Source organism: Salmo trutta, chromosome 30 (assembly GCF_901001165.1).
Source record: "Salmo trutta chromosome 30, fSalTru1.1, whole genome shotgun sequence".
Lineage (NCBI taxonomy): Eukaryota > Metazoa > Chordata > Actinopteri > Salmoniformes > Salmonidae > Salmo > Salmo trutta.
Window position 1 is genome coordinate 17,737,881 of NC_042986.1, and position 13,273 is coordinate 17,751,153.

The 13,273-nt window shown below is 45.7% G+C and overlaps 1 protein-coding gene across 7 annotated transcripts in view; it reads right to left on the bottom strand.

The window, feature by feature from the left end:
* The window catches only part of LOC115168148 (signal peptide, CUB and EGF-like domain-containing protein 3), a 101,525-nt gene that overhangs the window by 30,766 nt on the left and 57,486 nt on the right, over positions 1–13,273 (bottom strand). For 4 of the 7 annotated variants that reach the window (XM_029723130.1, XM_029723133.1, XM_029723132.1 and 1 more), the window contains exons 5-9: positions 12,895–13,041; positions 11,973–12,089; positions 8,091–8,138; positions 4,424–4,540; positions 2,530–2,652 (exon numbers count right to left, since the gene is read on the bottom strand). In XM_029723130.1, the coding sequence (XP_029578990.1) occupies positions 2,530–2,652; positions 4,424–4,540; positions 8,091–8,138; positions 11,973–12,089; positions 12,895–13,041 (552 nt within the window). The remainder of the gene's footprint in view (positions 1–2,529; positions 2,653–4,423; positions 4,541–8,090; positions 8,139–11,972; positions 12,090–12,894; positions 13,042–13,273) is intronic. The other 3 variants (XM_029723136.1, XM_029723135.1, XM_029723134.1) reach the window with 1 other exon arrangement.

Below are 13,273 nucleotides of genomic sequence, written 5' to 3' on the forward strand. Positions count from 1 at the left end.
TGGTGTACTGTGGTGTAGTATAGGTGTAGTGTTTTTATTTAACCAGGTAAGTTGACTGAGAACACATTCTCATTTACATCAATGACCTGGGGAATAGTTACAGGGGAGAGGAGGGGGGATGAATGCGCCAATTGGAAGCTGGGGATGATTAGACAGCCGTGATGGTATGAGGGCCAGATTGGGAATTTGGCCAGGACACTGGGGTTAACACCCCTACTCTAACGATAAGTGCAATGGGATCTTTAATGACCTCAGAGAGTCAGAACACCCATTTAACATCCCATCCGAAAGACAGCACCCTACACAGGGCAGTGTCCCCAATCACTGCCCTGGGGCATTGGGGTATTTTTTAGACCAGAGGAAAGAGTGCCTCCTACTGGCCCTCCAATACCACTTCCAGCAGCATCTGGTCCCCCATCCAGGGACTGACCAGGACCAACCCTGCTTAGCTTCAGAAGCAAGCCAGCAGTGGGATGCAGGGTGGGTATGCTGCTGGCACATAGTGTAGTGTAGTATAGTGTAGTGTAGTGTAGTGTGGTGTGGTGTGGTGTGGTGTAGTGTAGTGTGGTGTGGTGTGGTGTGGTGTAGTGTGGTGTGGTGTAGTGTAGTGTAATGTGGTGTAGTGTGGTGTGGTGTAGTGTGGTGTAAGTGTACTGTAGTGCAGTGCAGTGTAGTGTAGTGTAGTGTAGTGTAGTGTGTAGTGTAGTGTGGTGGGGTGCAGTGTAGTGGGGTGTAGTGTAGTGTACTGTGGTGTAGTGTAGTGTAGTGCGGTGTACTGTGGTGTGGTGTAGTGTAGTGGGGTGTGGTGTAGTGTAGTGTGGTGTAGTGTAGTGTAGTGTAGTATAGTGGGGTGTACTGTAGTGTAGTGTAGTGTGGTGTAGTGTAGTGTAGTATGGTGTAGTGTAGTGTGGTGTGGTGTAGTGTAGTGTAGTGTGGTGTTGTGTGGTGTGGTGTAGTGTAGTGTGGTGTAGTTTGGTGTAGTGTAGTGTGGTGTGGTGTGGGTGTAGTGTAGTGTAGTGTAGTGTAGTGTAGTGTAGTGTAGTGTAGTGTGGTGTAGTGTAGTGTAGTGTGGTGTAGTGTGGTGTGGGTGTAGTGTGGTGTAGTGTAGTGTAGTGTGGTGTGGTGTAGTGTGGTGTGGTGTGGGTGTAGTTTGGTGTAGTGTAGTGTGGTGTGGTGTGGTGTGGGTGTAGTGTGGTGTAGTGTAGTTTGGTGTGGGTGTAGTGTAGTGTGGTGTGGTGTGGTGTAGTGTAGTGGGGTGTTGTGTAGTGTGGTGTGGTGTGGTGTAGTGTAGTGTAGTGTAGTGTGGTGTGGTGTGTTTGGTGTAGTGTGGTGTAGTGTAGTAGTGTAGTGTAGTGTAGTGTAGTGTGGTGCAGTGTAGTGTAGTGTGGTGTGGTGTAGTGTAGTGTAGTGTAGTGTGGTGTGGTGTGGTGTAGTGTAGTGTAGTGTAGTGTAGTGTGGTGTGGTGTGGTGTGGTGTGGTGTGGTGTGGTGTAGTGTAGTGTGGTGTGGATTAGTGTGGTGTGGTGTGGTGTGGTATGGTGTGGTGTAGCAGAGCACAGGGGTGCCGCTGAGGATGCTGGCTTGACAACGCCTCACTCAACTGTGGCCAGTTTTATCAACACCCCTACTCTGCAGACAAAACAAACTGTTCCTAACAATCTCAACACTGTTCCCAAGTAGCTCCACTCACATACAACACAACATCACCCTCCTCCTCTCAGCTTGGAATATTCCCAAGACCATGTGACTGAGTTGGTTGTTGGGAAGTGCTATAGGAACATTAAAGATGTGTTTTCAATTCTCCCTTGGGTCATATTGTTTGTGTTAAATGTGAGATTCTTTGGCTAAAAGCATCTGCCAAATGACTCATTATCTAGATAGATTCCAAATGAGGAGAAAAAGAGCTGCCTCCCAAATAGTCAGATTGATGTACCTTTGGACAGCATACACTTTAAATGCCCATACTTGGCATAGATGTGCATGTTTAGGATTATGTGTTTCAACGTTGAGCCCAAGGCATGTCACTGATACGTACCAGCCTTGATTCTGATTGACCACATCAATACACTCATTTCCATAGTTCCATAGTTCTTGCCTTGGCTTCTCTTCCCAGCAGTGCCAGATGTTTGGGAGGGAGATGGTTTGCCCAAGTCAAGACCCAGAGGTTTTTTAGACTTAGAGCACTTATTCCACACCTGTAGTAGTAGGCCTGCATGGCAAACTGTTTATTTGTTCTGTGGGTGGCTCCCCTGGCTCCCGCTGAACTACGGCTACCACCGAATCTTAGAAACAAACAAGCTAGAGAGAGGCCTGGTTTGGCAGCACCTCTCAGCAAGCTGAAGCCAAAACAATTAGGGAGGAGTAAGACGACTTATTACTATCACGACAATTCTATTACCTTCCCATTGACCTCAGTAACAGGGTGAATAAACAACCTGCCGAACTCATAACCACCTAAATCTATGTCATTAGGTGAAGGGCACACAGAACAGGCCGTAGCCGATGATTGGTTGGAGGGATGGGTTCCTACCTTGGCAAGTCCTCTCATTGGTCAGCAGCTTGTAGCCCTTCTTGCAGCTGCACTCGAAGCTGCCCACTGTGTTCCGACACACGTGGTCACATCCCCCGTTGTTCAGGCGGCACTCGTCAATGTCTGAGGACAGAAAACACATACAGCAGAGAACTCACTCCAACACACAGACAGGAAGAGAGAGAAAGAACAAGAGAAGGTGCAGTAGAGAGGGTGGGGGGAGAGAGCAAGAGAGAGAGAGAGAGAGAGAAAGAAAGAAAGAAAGAAAGAAAGAAAGAAAGAAAGAAAGAGAGGAAGAGAGAGATAGAGGGCAAGGATGTGGTGTGCGTTTGAGGGCTGCTATATGTATGTGTGATGGATGACTCTGGGGCCTAGCAGTCGGGAGCAGTCGGGGTGTTAAGTAGAGTATGATGATCCACACGGCTGACTGGAGATCCATCCCAGAGAGAGAAGAGAGAGATGCACAGGGAAAGTGCATCAGGGATTTCTCCTTAGATCTGGGACGGGTATGATCTGGGTCTGTATGTGTTTAGAATAGATCACAGCTCTTACGGAAACAGCAAGGGGAGAACTATGTCTCAGCAGCACAGCCCAACCACAGCTCGACCATTCTTTCATCGTCAATAACAAATCAATACATTATATAGCTCACCCGGGCTTTGATCGGGACTTGGCCTGGCAGGTTCGATCAGACTAACTCTGAATCATCATTGTAAATGAAGCATCCGTCTCTTGAGGGACAGTTTAGTACATCATCTGGTTAAAATAAATGCATCAGAAATTGAATAAAATGATAATTCTCTCCTGTCTCTCTCTTCGTCTCTACCCCCTGAGAGGTCCCTTGCCCGCAGCGGGCCTCTGTTTTCTCTTGCCAGTGCTGTCTGAGGTTGTTTTCCTTTTCTTTCCTCTCAAACCAAACTAATAAACCCAATGTACTTTTATCAGAGTTGTTAGCGTAACGTTATGAGTACTGAAGGGGAAGCAGACTCCTATTCTAGGCTTTTTGGCAGCATCAACAGTCTTGAGTTTCTCCACAGAGCTCTTCTCTCTCTCTCTCTCTCTCTCTCTCTCTCTTTGTTATTATCTCCTTGAAATGTACTCCTAATCTAAACCGTTCTTACTCCCATGCTCTTGTTTGTATAAATTAAGAACAGCTTTTGATAAGTTGTGAGGATATCAAGCTATTTGTATTTGACAGCAACAACATATGGGTAGCTTGACAAATGGATTTGCTGCCAAAGCAATACCCAGAACAGCAGGGTCATTCGAATATATACAGTATTGAAGTGTTGGCATCATTAGACCTCAACTCTCCACTCCATCCCAATGTAAGAGCTGTGACAGAGGCAGAGGCTTCCGATGAGACAGAGGGGATGAGGCAGAGCAGGGTGGCAAGGCGCCACTGGGGAACCAGACATCAGCAGTCCTACACGCCTCAACGAGCCCACAATGCATCTCTGATTAGAGTGTCAGGTCCCTGCTCTCCAAGGCCACTGTGTGTGTGTGTGTGTGTGTGTGTGTGTGTGTGTGTGTGTGTGTGTGTGTGTGTGTGTGTGGGGCAGTAAAACCTTAGGAACCAGCAAGATAGACCAAAAGGAAACGCTACAAAGAATGAGTGGATAGTTTAGGAAGAAAAATAATGATTGACAGGCTTAACTGGTACTGTAACAGGGTGGAGCTTGGGTGACTGACAGAATACTATGCTTTAGAACATGAAGGACAAAGTCTGGGTTAAGTCTAGTGATAACTCATTGTATATGTGAGAGGTTGGGAGACTGTATAATTGACAATGTGAAAGGGGTGGAGATAATGTAATTGACAGGTGGATAGTTGCTGTTTGAGAGGATGAGAGGTGAGAGAGGGAGACTGGCTTTGTGTATGTGTGTTAGGTTACCTTTGCAGGTCTTGCGGTCTGGCTGGAGAGTAAAGCCAACAGGACAGCTGCAGCGGACTCCGGTCACCGCGTCATGACACGTGCTGTCACAGCCACCGTTGTTCACTGCACACGTCTCTGCAGAGAGAAACACACATGCAGTACATCACCGTTAGACACACACACCGGGATCTATAGGTGGTAGAACTGGTCCCAAAACCGGATGCTTTTCATTATCCTTTTAAAAAGATGTCTATTATACAATGCAGTTCCAAAGAGGATAATACAAAGACAGAGAAGAGACAGGAAATTGCTTTAGTAGTTTGCTCCTGTGTGGAACAAGGGAAGTGAACAAGAGAGCACAGTTAGATAATGCAACACATGATACTATGAATGATAGAGGATCAGAGTACAAAGAGCATAGTGTCAAGACATAAACAAATGAGTGTGTGCACACGTGGATGTTTGGCTGCTTTTGGGACAAGGTGAGTTAAACTCCACCCACCCCCATTCCTCCCCCAACTTCCTCACAGGACATCAACCAACTCCTCTCATGAGGCCGGCAGCTCTTCCTCCAGACAGTTGAGGTCAAAATCATTTTTTTTACCCTGGCTTTGACAAGAGCTTCCAGGCATTTTGGGGATAAAAAAGCAATTTCACCAGGCCAGTCCGTGCGTTAGCCTGATTGATTTGAAGAATGGAGGTCATTTAGTCAGGGAAGGGAGGGTAGTCCAGCTCCTCTCTAGACACTGACACATTTCACAGAGAAGACTGACTTTTAACAAAAAGCATAAGAGAATAAATTTGTTAGCACTTTAAAGAGCTTGGTGTCCGTCTGCGAGCTGTAACAAGCTTTTGGCAGCCATCGCCAAAAGCTTCAAACACTCTGGAGAAATAACACCATTAAAAAACAAAACCTGATCTACTCGGGGAAATCACGATACCTTGCTACAAGGGCATCTGGTCACTCTTAGAGAAGCACATAGCATCACTTTTCCTCTAATAAGTTGAGGGATACCAGTCGGCAGTTATTTCACAAACTAGGTCTATTAAATACCCAAGAGCCTATCTCATAAAGTGCACCAGAGCAGCTGGCCTGGCCGTGGGCTTCACCGCAGACTGCTGAGAGGGTTGAAACTGGTATGGAGAGGGCTTCTCACACGTGGCACCACAGAGGAAGCACAGCTGCCCCATTCTCCACAGAGAATAACTGGATCTCTGTGGGGAATACCTAAGCTAACATGAAACTGTGCTGCAGGGAGCAGCCATGATGGGGCAGACCAAACCCTTTCTATACACATCAACTCTACTGCAAGTCATAGATCAAGGAATGCTATTTAGGTGGGAGAAAGTGTTTAAGCGTTTATTGCTTGTTTCACATCTGGAAGACAGTGGCATCACGGCGACACTGACAGAGATCTCAGGCAGTTTGGTGCTGATATGGGCCTGGGGCTGGCTCCGGCTGTAACTTAAAGACCATGACTCAGCCATCCTGTGGAAGTCCATGGGTGCTGCGCTGGGGTAGAAAGAGAGAGAGAGCATTCCTAGCGAACCACGGTGCTGCTGTGCGGGGGAGAGTGGCACAGCCAGTGTGTTTGTCCAAGTTGCACACTGTCTGCGAGGCACTGAGAGTTGGCAGACAGGGTGATGCGGCACTGTCACGACATGCCCCCAAAACGCTACGAGAGGCAGTATCACACCAAACAGTAATGATCATGAGGGTAGAGAAATATTTATGACGATTATGGCTTGCCAAAAAGGAAGAGGGAGACACGCTCTGGTATGTGTGTGGGTTGTGTTTTCTGGATGCAGGATGCAGACCAGCCACGTCCACAGTCAGTGTATTGGGATATATGGGCAGACTTTTGTAAATATTCACAATATGAAGGCTCTGATATGTATGGTGTTGATTTGTATCAGTTCCATATGTTGATGTAATGTACAGTGCACCTATCTCCCTGAAGCAATAACAAAGCTTTGTCATTTGACTGCCAAATTACACCTACGTGGTGATAAGCTTTGGTTGTTTGCCAAGGGGCGACATACCTCTTGCTGGCTGCCAATAAAATGCATTTGATTTTGGGAGGACATAGGCAACAAGTCCAAAGTGGCTGTTACCACCAATTGGATAGTTGAACCAAAGATTTTATAAGCCTTAAAAATGAGAAATCAGCATTGAGTTATATATGGTTTATTTGAACAACGACAAAGAAACACAGACACACACACACATACTCCTCCAAATCCAAGCCTCTGAGTTCACCTAGCAGCAGACATGCAGTTAGAATTGCGTTATTCTGAAAATAGTGCACAAAAAGGTTATTTCAGACGGAAGAAAAATGATGTAGGGAATGCTTTTTCAATAATAAAAAAAACAATAGGACGATAACAACCCCTGAAAATGGTTTGCAAATTTCCTTTACTGCTGTAGCTTTGAAAGCAACCCCAAGAGCGAGCTTTTGTCAGGCTGGGCTGTATGGATTTCTGGGCTCATTAAGCAATGCTCTTTGAGCTCAGTTTGAGCTGACTGAAACCTCAGCAGAAAGCATGAGCCACCATGGTAACTCACTCACAATGATCTATTTCCCCCTCTCTCTCTCTCTCTCTCCCTCTCTCCCTCCTCCTCTTCTCCCTCCTCCTCTCCCGCTCTCTCTCTATCTCTCTCTGCTTATTTTTCTTGTCACTTCTGTCAGATCATAACAGCATAATTTATACAGCAAAAAAAAAATCTCCAATTATATTGATCATAATATTGAGCTTGATAGAGAGAGTGACTGTTGTACACTCTACACCCAATCTTAAATGTTAAGAGTAATCTTGAAAAACATCAAACCTGTAATGTACATTTCTCCAAGTGGAAGAATACGTTAAACTTTAGAACAGAGAGGTATTCTATGTTCAGTCTATTGTGTGGCTGAGTGTCAAGTCATGGCCATGCCTCTGGCTCCCTCTCAAGCACTAACACTCTGTGAAAGCATTCCAAATCCGGCCACGGATAGGTGCTCGGCACAGCACAGGGCTTCATTCTCTTCCTAGCAGTTGTATCAAAACACAAATAAACATCAGGGCCCTTGGCTTGGCCTGTTTCTAAAGAGCCATCACGGTAATTGGAAGAGAGAGGTTGAGGACTTTGAGTCAGGCTATTCACTTAGCCTAGCTTTCACCAACACATCCACATACAGCTATCAAAGGAGGCATAGAACGTTTATGAAAGGGTCAGACAGAACAGATTGGCCAGGGATTAACTCTAGGTAGGGAAGGGCTGCTCTATGTTACAGCTCCAGGAAGTCTATTCTAAAGCCTCTATATTGTAGCATTCAATAGATCCCATATATCTCTTATCTGTCTTTCATTTTCATCATATTGTTTTGTGCTGGTAAGTTGAAGGCTTATTTTCCTAACAGCAGCTGTGTTTTGAAAAGGCGTGGTTTGACATGGGCAGCAACCATTGTTATTGAAAGGGCATTCACAGAAGGAAGAGGAAGGTGGGGAGGTGTCAAAGGTCAGGGGTCAGAGAGGGATGATGCCCCTTTGGGAGGGGTGCAATGTGTGTTAGGTTAGTTAGTTTCCCCCGGGTCGGTCGGCCTACACCCCACACCCACATGGAAGGACAGAGGGGCGCAGTCAGGAGGAGTCAGGGGGTCAGTGGAGCCCCCCAGAGAGGAGCCAGAGGAACAGAGATATTTACCATTGGGGAACAGCTGTGGGGCTGCCTGGTTCTGGACACTCCTCTCCCCTGCACACACATATACACATACATTGCAAAAATACTGCTTTAGTGCTCCATTTAGAAACATGGGCCGAACATCTGAGACGTCATCATGAGAATAATCCTCTATGTATATAATACTGTACTTTAGTTCAATGGAATTGCCCCCATTTCTGGGCAGGTTCACTAAGCATATTCATGAAACACATAAGTCATCCATCTCTCCTAGATGAAACACTCAGAATCAATGACCAGAGGAGTTGCAGAAAACCATTGATTTGTCACAAGGGCAAAACTATTGATAATAATTGTACTATTGATAATGCATGGATGGCTGGCCAGACAATGTTGTGTACATTCTAAATCAAAACAGAAAATGGCTATGACAGATAACTCGCTAGAACTAGGTCACCTCTAATGACAAAGGCAGACAAAGGCAGAAACCCACACCATGCAATCATGCACATACAAGAGCCACACGTTCAAGAGGAGGCAGACTTGAGGTAAAGCCAAGTTAGTGCAAACTCTGCAAGCCATTATAGCAAGAGTCATATAGTTAGTGGTTAGTAAGAGAAGACAGGTCAGAGACGGACAGATTCACCATCATGCTTTGCTGCCAGGCATTCAGGGTTAAAAATAAGAAGTTGTGGCATCTCACAGCATGGTGCTACTGTTGTGTTATGTTGTGTGACACTCTACTCTCTTCGACATGCTTAGAACATGTATTCCTCTGGTGACATTCAGGTGAGTTAGGGATTACACAGGACCACGTCTGTTTTCATAGAAACGCATGAGAACCGTTGAGGATTCTTTACCTCAGCGAGGAGACCACACACACAGCATGCACTGTTTACATCCTCTGGTGCCATAGATATGCCAATATGACTTTTGTGCATGCATGCGATCGTGAGTGTATGTCCATATACATGTGTGTGTGCATGCGTGCGTGTGTGTGCATATGTGTGTGTGTGTGTATGTGTGTGTATATGTGTGTGTATGCAAAGGTGTAAAGTAATTAAGTAAAAATACTTTAAAGTACTACTTAAGTAGTTTTTAGGGGTATCTGTACTTCACTATTTCTATTTATTGACAACTTTTACTTTTACTCCGCTACATTCCTAAAGAAAATAATGTACTTTTTACTCCATACATTTTCCCTGACACCCAAAAGTACTCGTTCATTTTTGAATTCTTAGCAGGACAGGAAAATGGTCCACTTATCAAGAGAACATCCCTGGTCATCCCTACTGCCTCTGATCTGGCGGACTCACTAAAAGGAAATACTTCGTATGTATGAGTGTTGTAGTGGGCCCCTGGCTATCAGTAAATTTAAAAAAAGAAAATTGTTCCGTCTGGTTTGCTTAATATAAGGAATTTGAAAGGATTTATACTTTTACTTTTGATACTTAAGTATATTTTAGTAATTACATTTACTTTTGAAACAAAAGTATATTTAAAACCAATCACTTTTAGACTTTTACACAAGTAGTATTTTACTGGGTGACTTTCACTTTTACTTGAGTCATTTTCCATTAAGGTATCTTTACATTTACTCAAGCATGACAAGTATTTCCACCACTGTGTGTGTGTGTGTGTGTGTGTGGATGGCATAGTGTGACTAGCTCCTAAAATGATGCAGTTCCTGAGCATGTCTGCATCTGCCTGATATTGGGAGAGGTTTGTGATCTGCTGTACTAACAGCTTCAATACTTCCACATGATAGCTGCTCCTTTCTGTTTTCTTACGCTTCTTGCTTTACAGAAACATACTGTATTTGCAAACATACTGGAGACCAGACGTAGAGGGAAGGTTACAGTGTGTTAATCCAACATAAATGGAAAGTTTGATTTGGTAATCTGATGAGTTTTCCATACGGTAAATCAGATCATACATCACTTACTGACTGTGTGTGTGTGTGTGTGTGTGTGTGTGTGTGTGTGTGTGTGTGTGTGTGTGTGTGTGTGTGTGTGTGTGTGTGTGTGTGTGTGTGTGTGTGTGTGTGTGACAGGGCCGGACCATACTAATTTGATGTGTGTGTTTTTCTCCATATGGGGAAGCTTTACTGATACGTACGTTTACAGCATGTACAAGTAGACGTGTTGAGACTTGCACCATAAACTCTAAACCCCCAACAATGCACTAAAAGTGACTGATAGGAAAGATGAAAGGCAAAATGTTTCAAATAGAAGAGGGCTATGCACTGCCCATTGAATGATGGCTGAGTTTGGGTGGAGAGACTGAGACAACAGAATTAATGAAGATGTGGAACAGTGCATCACCACAATGACAAAAAAACAACAAAAGAATAACAACGAAATCAATAGACAGTGTAGGACTACTATGATCAACAATGGTTTAGTTGGTCCTGTTCCAGTGTTATTCACGGGACTGAGAGCATTGAAGTGGTAGTCACTGTTCAATTCAACTACTTTACTTTAGTATATTGGGGCTATATGAACAGAATACTCTAATTTACATAAAGGTTGCTTTGGTTGTTTTTCAATTTTGAATCATCCTCCATTACTGCTATATAAAAAAAACTCTTGCATCCTTATTTGGTCACATTTTCACTGAGGAAATTAATTTTCACTGGGAGTCTCCATCTCCCAGTCTGTCCTGTCTGGCTGTCTTTAGTAATGTTAGTGCCTGGCTGAAGCAGTCCCAATCATCCTGTCAGTCAGCCCACTGTGAGGGGCTCGTTTGGCGGTTTGTTTATTTTATTGTGGTTTTATTAACTAATAGTGCCTCTTGGAGAGATGGAGTGCATCAGCACCAAACCGCAGAGTGGGCTGCTACCACAACTCCCCGCCCCCCTTGTCTCCCCCCTCCACAATCCACCGTACCCCCAGAGCCTGTGGAGGGAAACCCAAGACCCTAACTGCCTGAGCGCTCCCTAATCTGTCACGTCAGACGCAGATCTCTTCGGTCTTGGTAATGGCGGCTCAGACATCGAATTTGGCCACGGCAGACTTTGTGGCGTCCTGGCAGCCTCGCTGGAGTACGGTGGTAATGATAGGGTGGTTGACCAGGCCTTGACATGGGCCTGGATCTCATCAGCACTGTGGTGGAGGGGGGGGGACTAGACACACTGAGCCAGCCAGACAATCAGCCACTGAAACCAGCCAACCAGTCAACCAAAACAGCTGACCAGCCACCAACACCAGCCAACCAGCTGCCCAAACCAGTCAACCAGCCACTGAAACCAGCCAAGCAGCCTATACACAGCCTCGATTCACTTACAAAACGGCAAAAGCTGAACTAAAATATATACTATATATCCACCTGACAGAAAACACCAATCAGTCTGGTTCAATGTGTCTCTTTCCATGGGTCATTCTACACAGCCTCGATTTAATTACTTCATGTCAACCATAGCAAACAACATTTACAAATGTCAATGAAGGTTTAGATTGGGTTTGATTAGGTATACTTTCAGTGTAACATCATTGAGGAGTTGACCAAAGGCCTAAGAGAGTAGAGGAGCTGCGTCTGGCTACATGGGGTGGTGAAGCGGAAGCAGAGGAAGCACAGTGTCCAGCGAAGCAGGGAGAGAGGAAAGAGCAAAGCAAATGCAGCCAGAGAGAGAGAGAGAGACAGAGAGAGAGAGAGAGAGAGAGAGAGAGCGAGAGAGAGAAGGTCACATCTGTAGGCTGCAGCAGAGAGAGGCACAGCTTTTGTCTTTGTGTGTAACAGCCAAAGCAGCAGAAGTCGACTCTTGGCGATGTAGATGCCTCTGGAACTACCTGGTAATATGTGAGTAAGGTTGTGGATATGATTGATACAGTACATGTCATATTCTATCTCAGAGCACATCCTTCAGGTAGTTATCCTCCACAACCCGTCCAATGTGTGCTGACTCACCTACACATGTCTTTCCATCAGTGTGCAGGGCAAACTTCATGTGGCACGCACATCTGGGGCCGTGGTCCGTCTCCTCACAGATGTGCTGGCAACCCCCGTTGCCGTAGTTACAGGTCACTGTCAAGGATGCACACAGTTAGAGCAGAAGGAACATGCTGCACAGTCATCTGTGTGCTGTGACATCATCACCCTCTCAACCTCGGTGTGATGGAGACGTTTAGGCAGTCCTCCCATTTACACCTTGGTGTGAAGGAACTCACACCCCTAAACCATCACCTACTTAGTGGAATGGAGCAGAACTGCAGAGTTCAGAGTTTTATTCTCACGGGACTCACATTGGAATGAGAGTACCGCTCTTTTAGTGTGTGTGTGTTTGTGGTGTGTTGATTGTGTCGACATTAGCATTCTCAATACACCTGCGATGTCAGACTGCCAAAGGGTGAGAGCCAAGGCTTCCTCCTCCATCCTGTCTGCACTCTACTACCCCCGCGCCTTTTGCCCTTTTCCTGGGCTGTCACTTTTTTGTTGGAATAACACTTCTCCAATCCTTACCCAAACACAGGCAAATCCCCCATAAGCCCCGGCTCCAGCCCTGACCTGATGAGCCTTGTCGCAAGGCAACAGGAAGTGCGTGCTGTCCATCACAATGGGTCTGTCTCACAGAAACCTGCTGACCGCTCCCTTAGATACTCTATTTGTGTCAATTATCAGACGGTATAAATCATTTGGTGTGATAAACTGGCAGAATCACTTGGAAACAACCGGTTTCTGACGCTGTTTTAAAAATCTGTTGGATGCATCTATTGGAAGGTAGAATGAGCTGAATGTTCTGCTCCACCTTCCGTAATAATTAGTGATTTATATGGAGTCATACTATAATGACTCTGCTTCGTGTGTAGAGGGGAGCAGGGGGCCCACTTACACTTGCAGTCCCTCATGTTCCTGGTGAGCTGGAAGCCAGGCCTGCACTCGCAGGCGATGCCTCCCTTTGGTGTCTCCCGGCAGATGTGAGCACAGCCATGGTTCTTATCCATGCAGGTGGGGCCCTCCTTGGTGCCCTCTGATCGCACTGCAGGGAGAAGAGTGAGTTAGAGGTGACCTAATAGATTGTACTACTTACTACTCCTTGTCCAGATGCCACGCCCGCATCAGAGGAGGCTGGTGGGAGGAGCTATAGGAGGACGGGCTCATTGTAATGTCTGGAATGGAACGGAGTCAAACATATGGTTTCCATGTGTTTGATACTGTTCCATTTCCTCCATTCCAGCCATTACAATGAGCCCGTCCTCCTATGGCCCCTA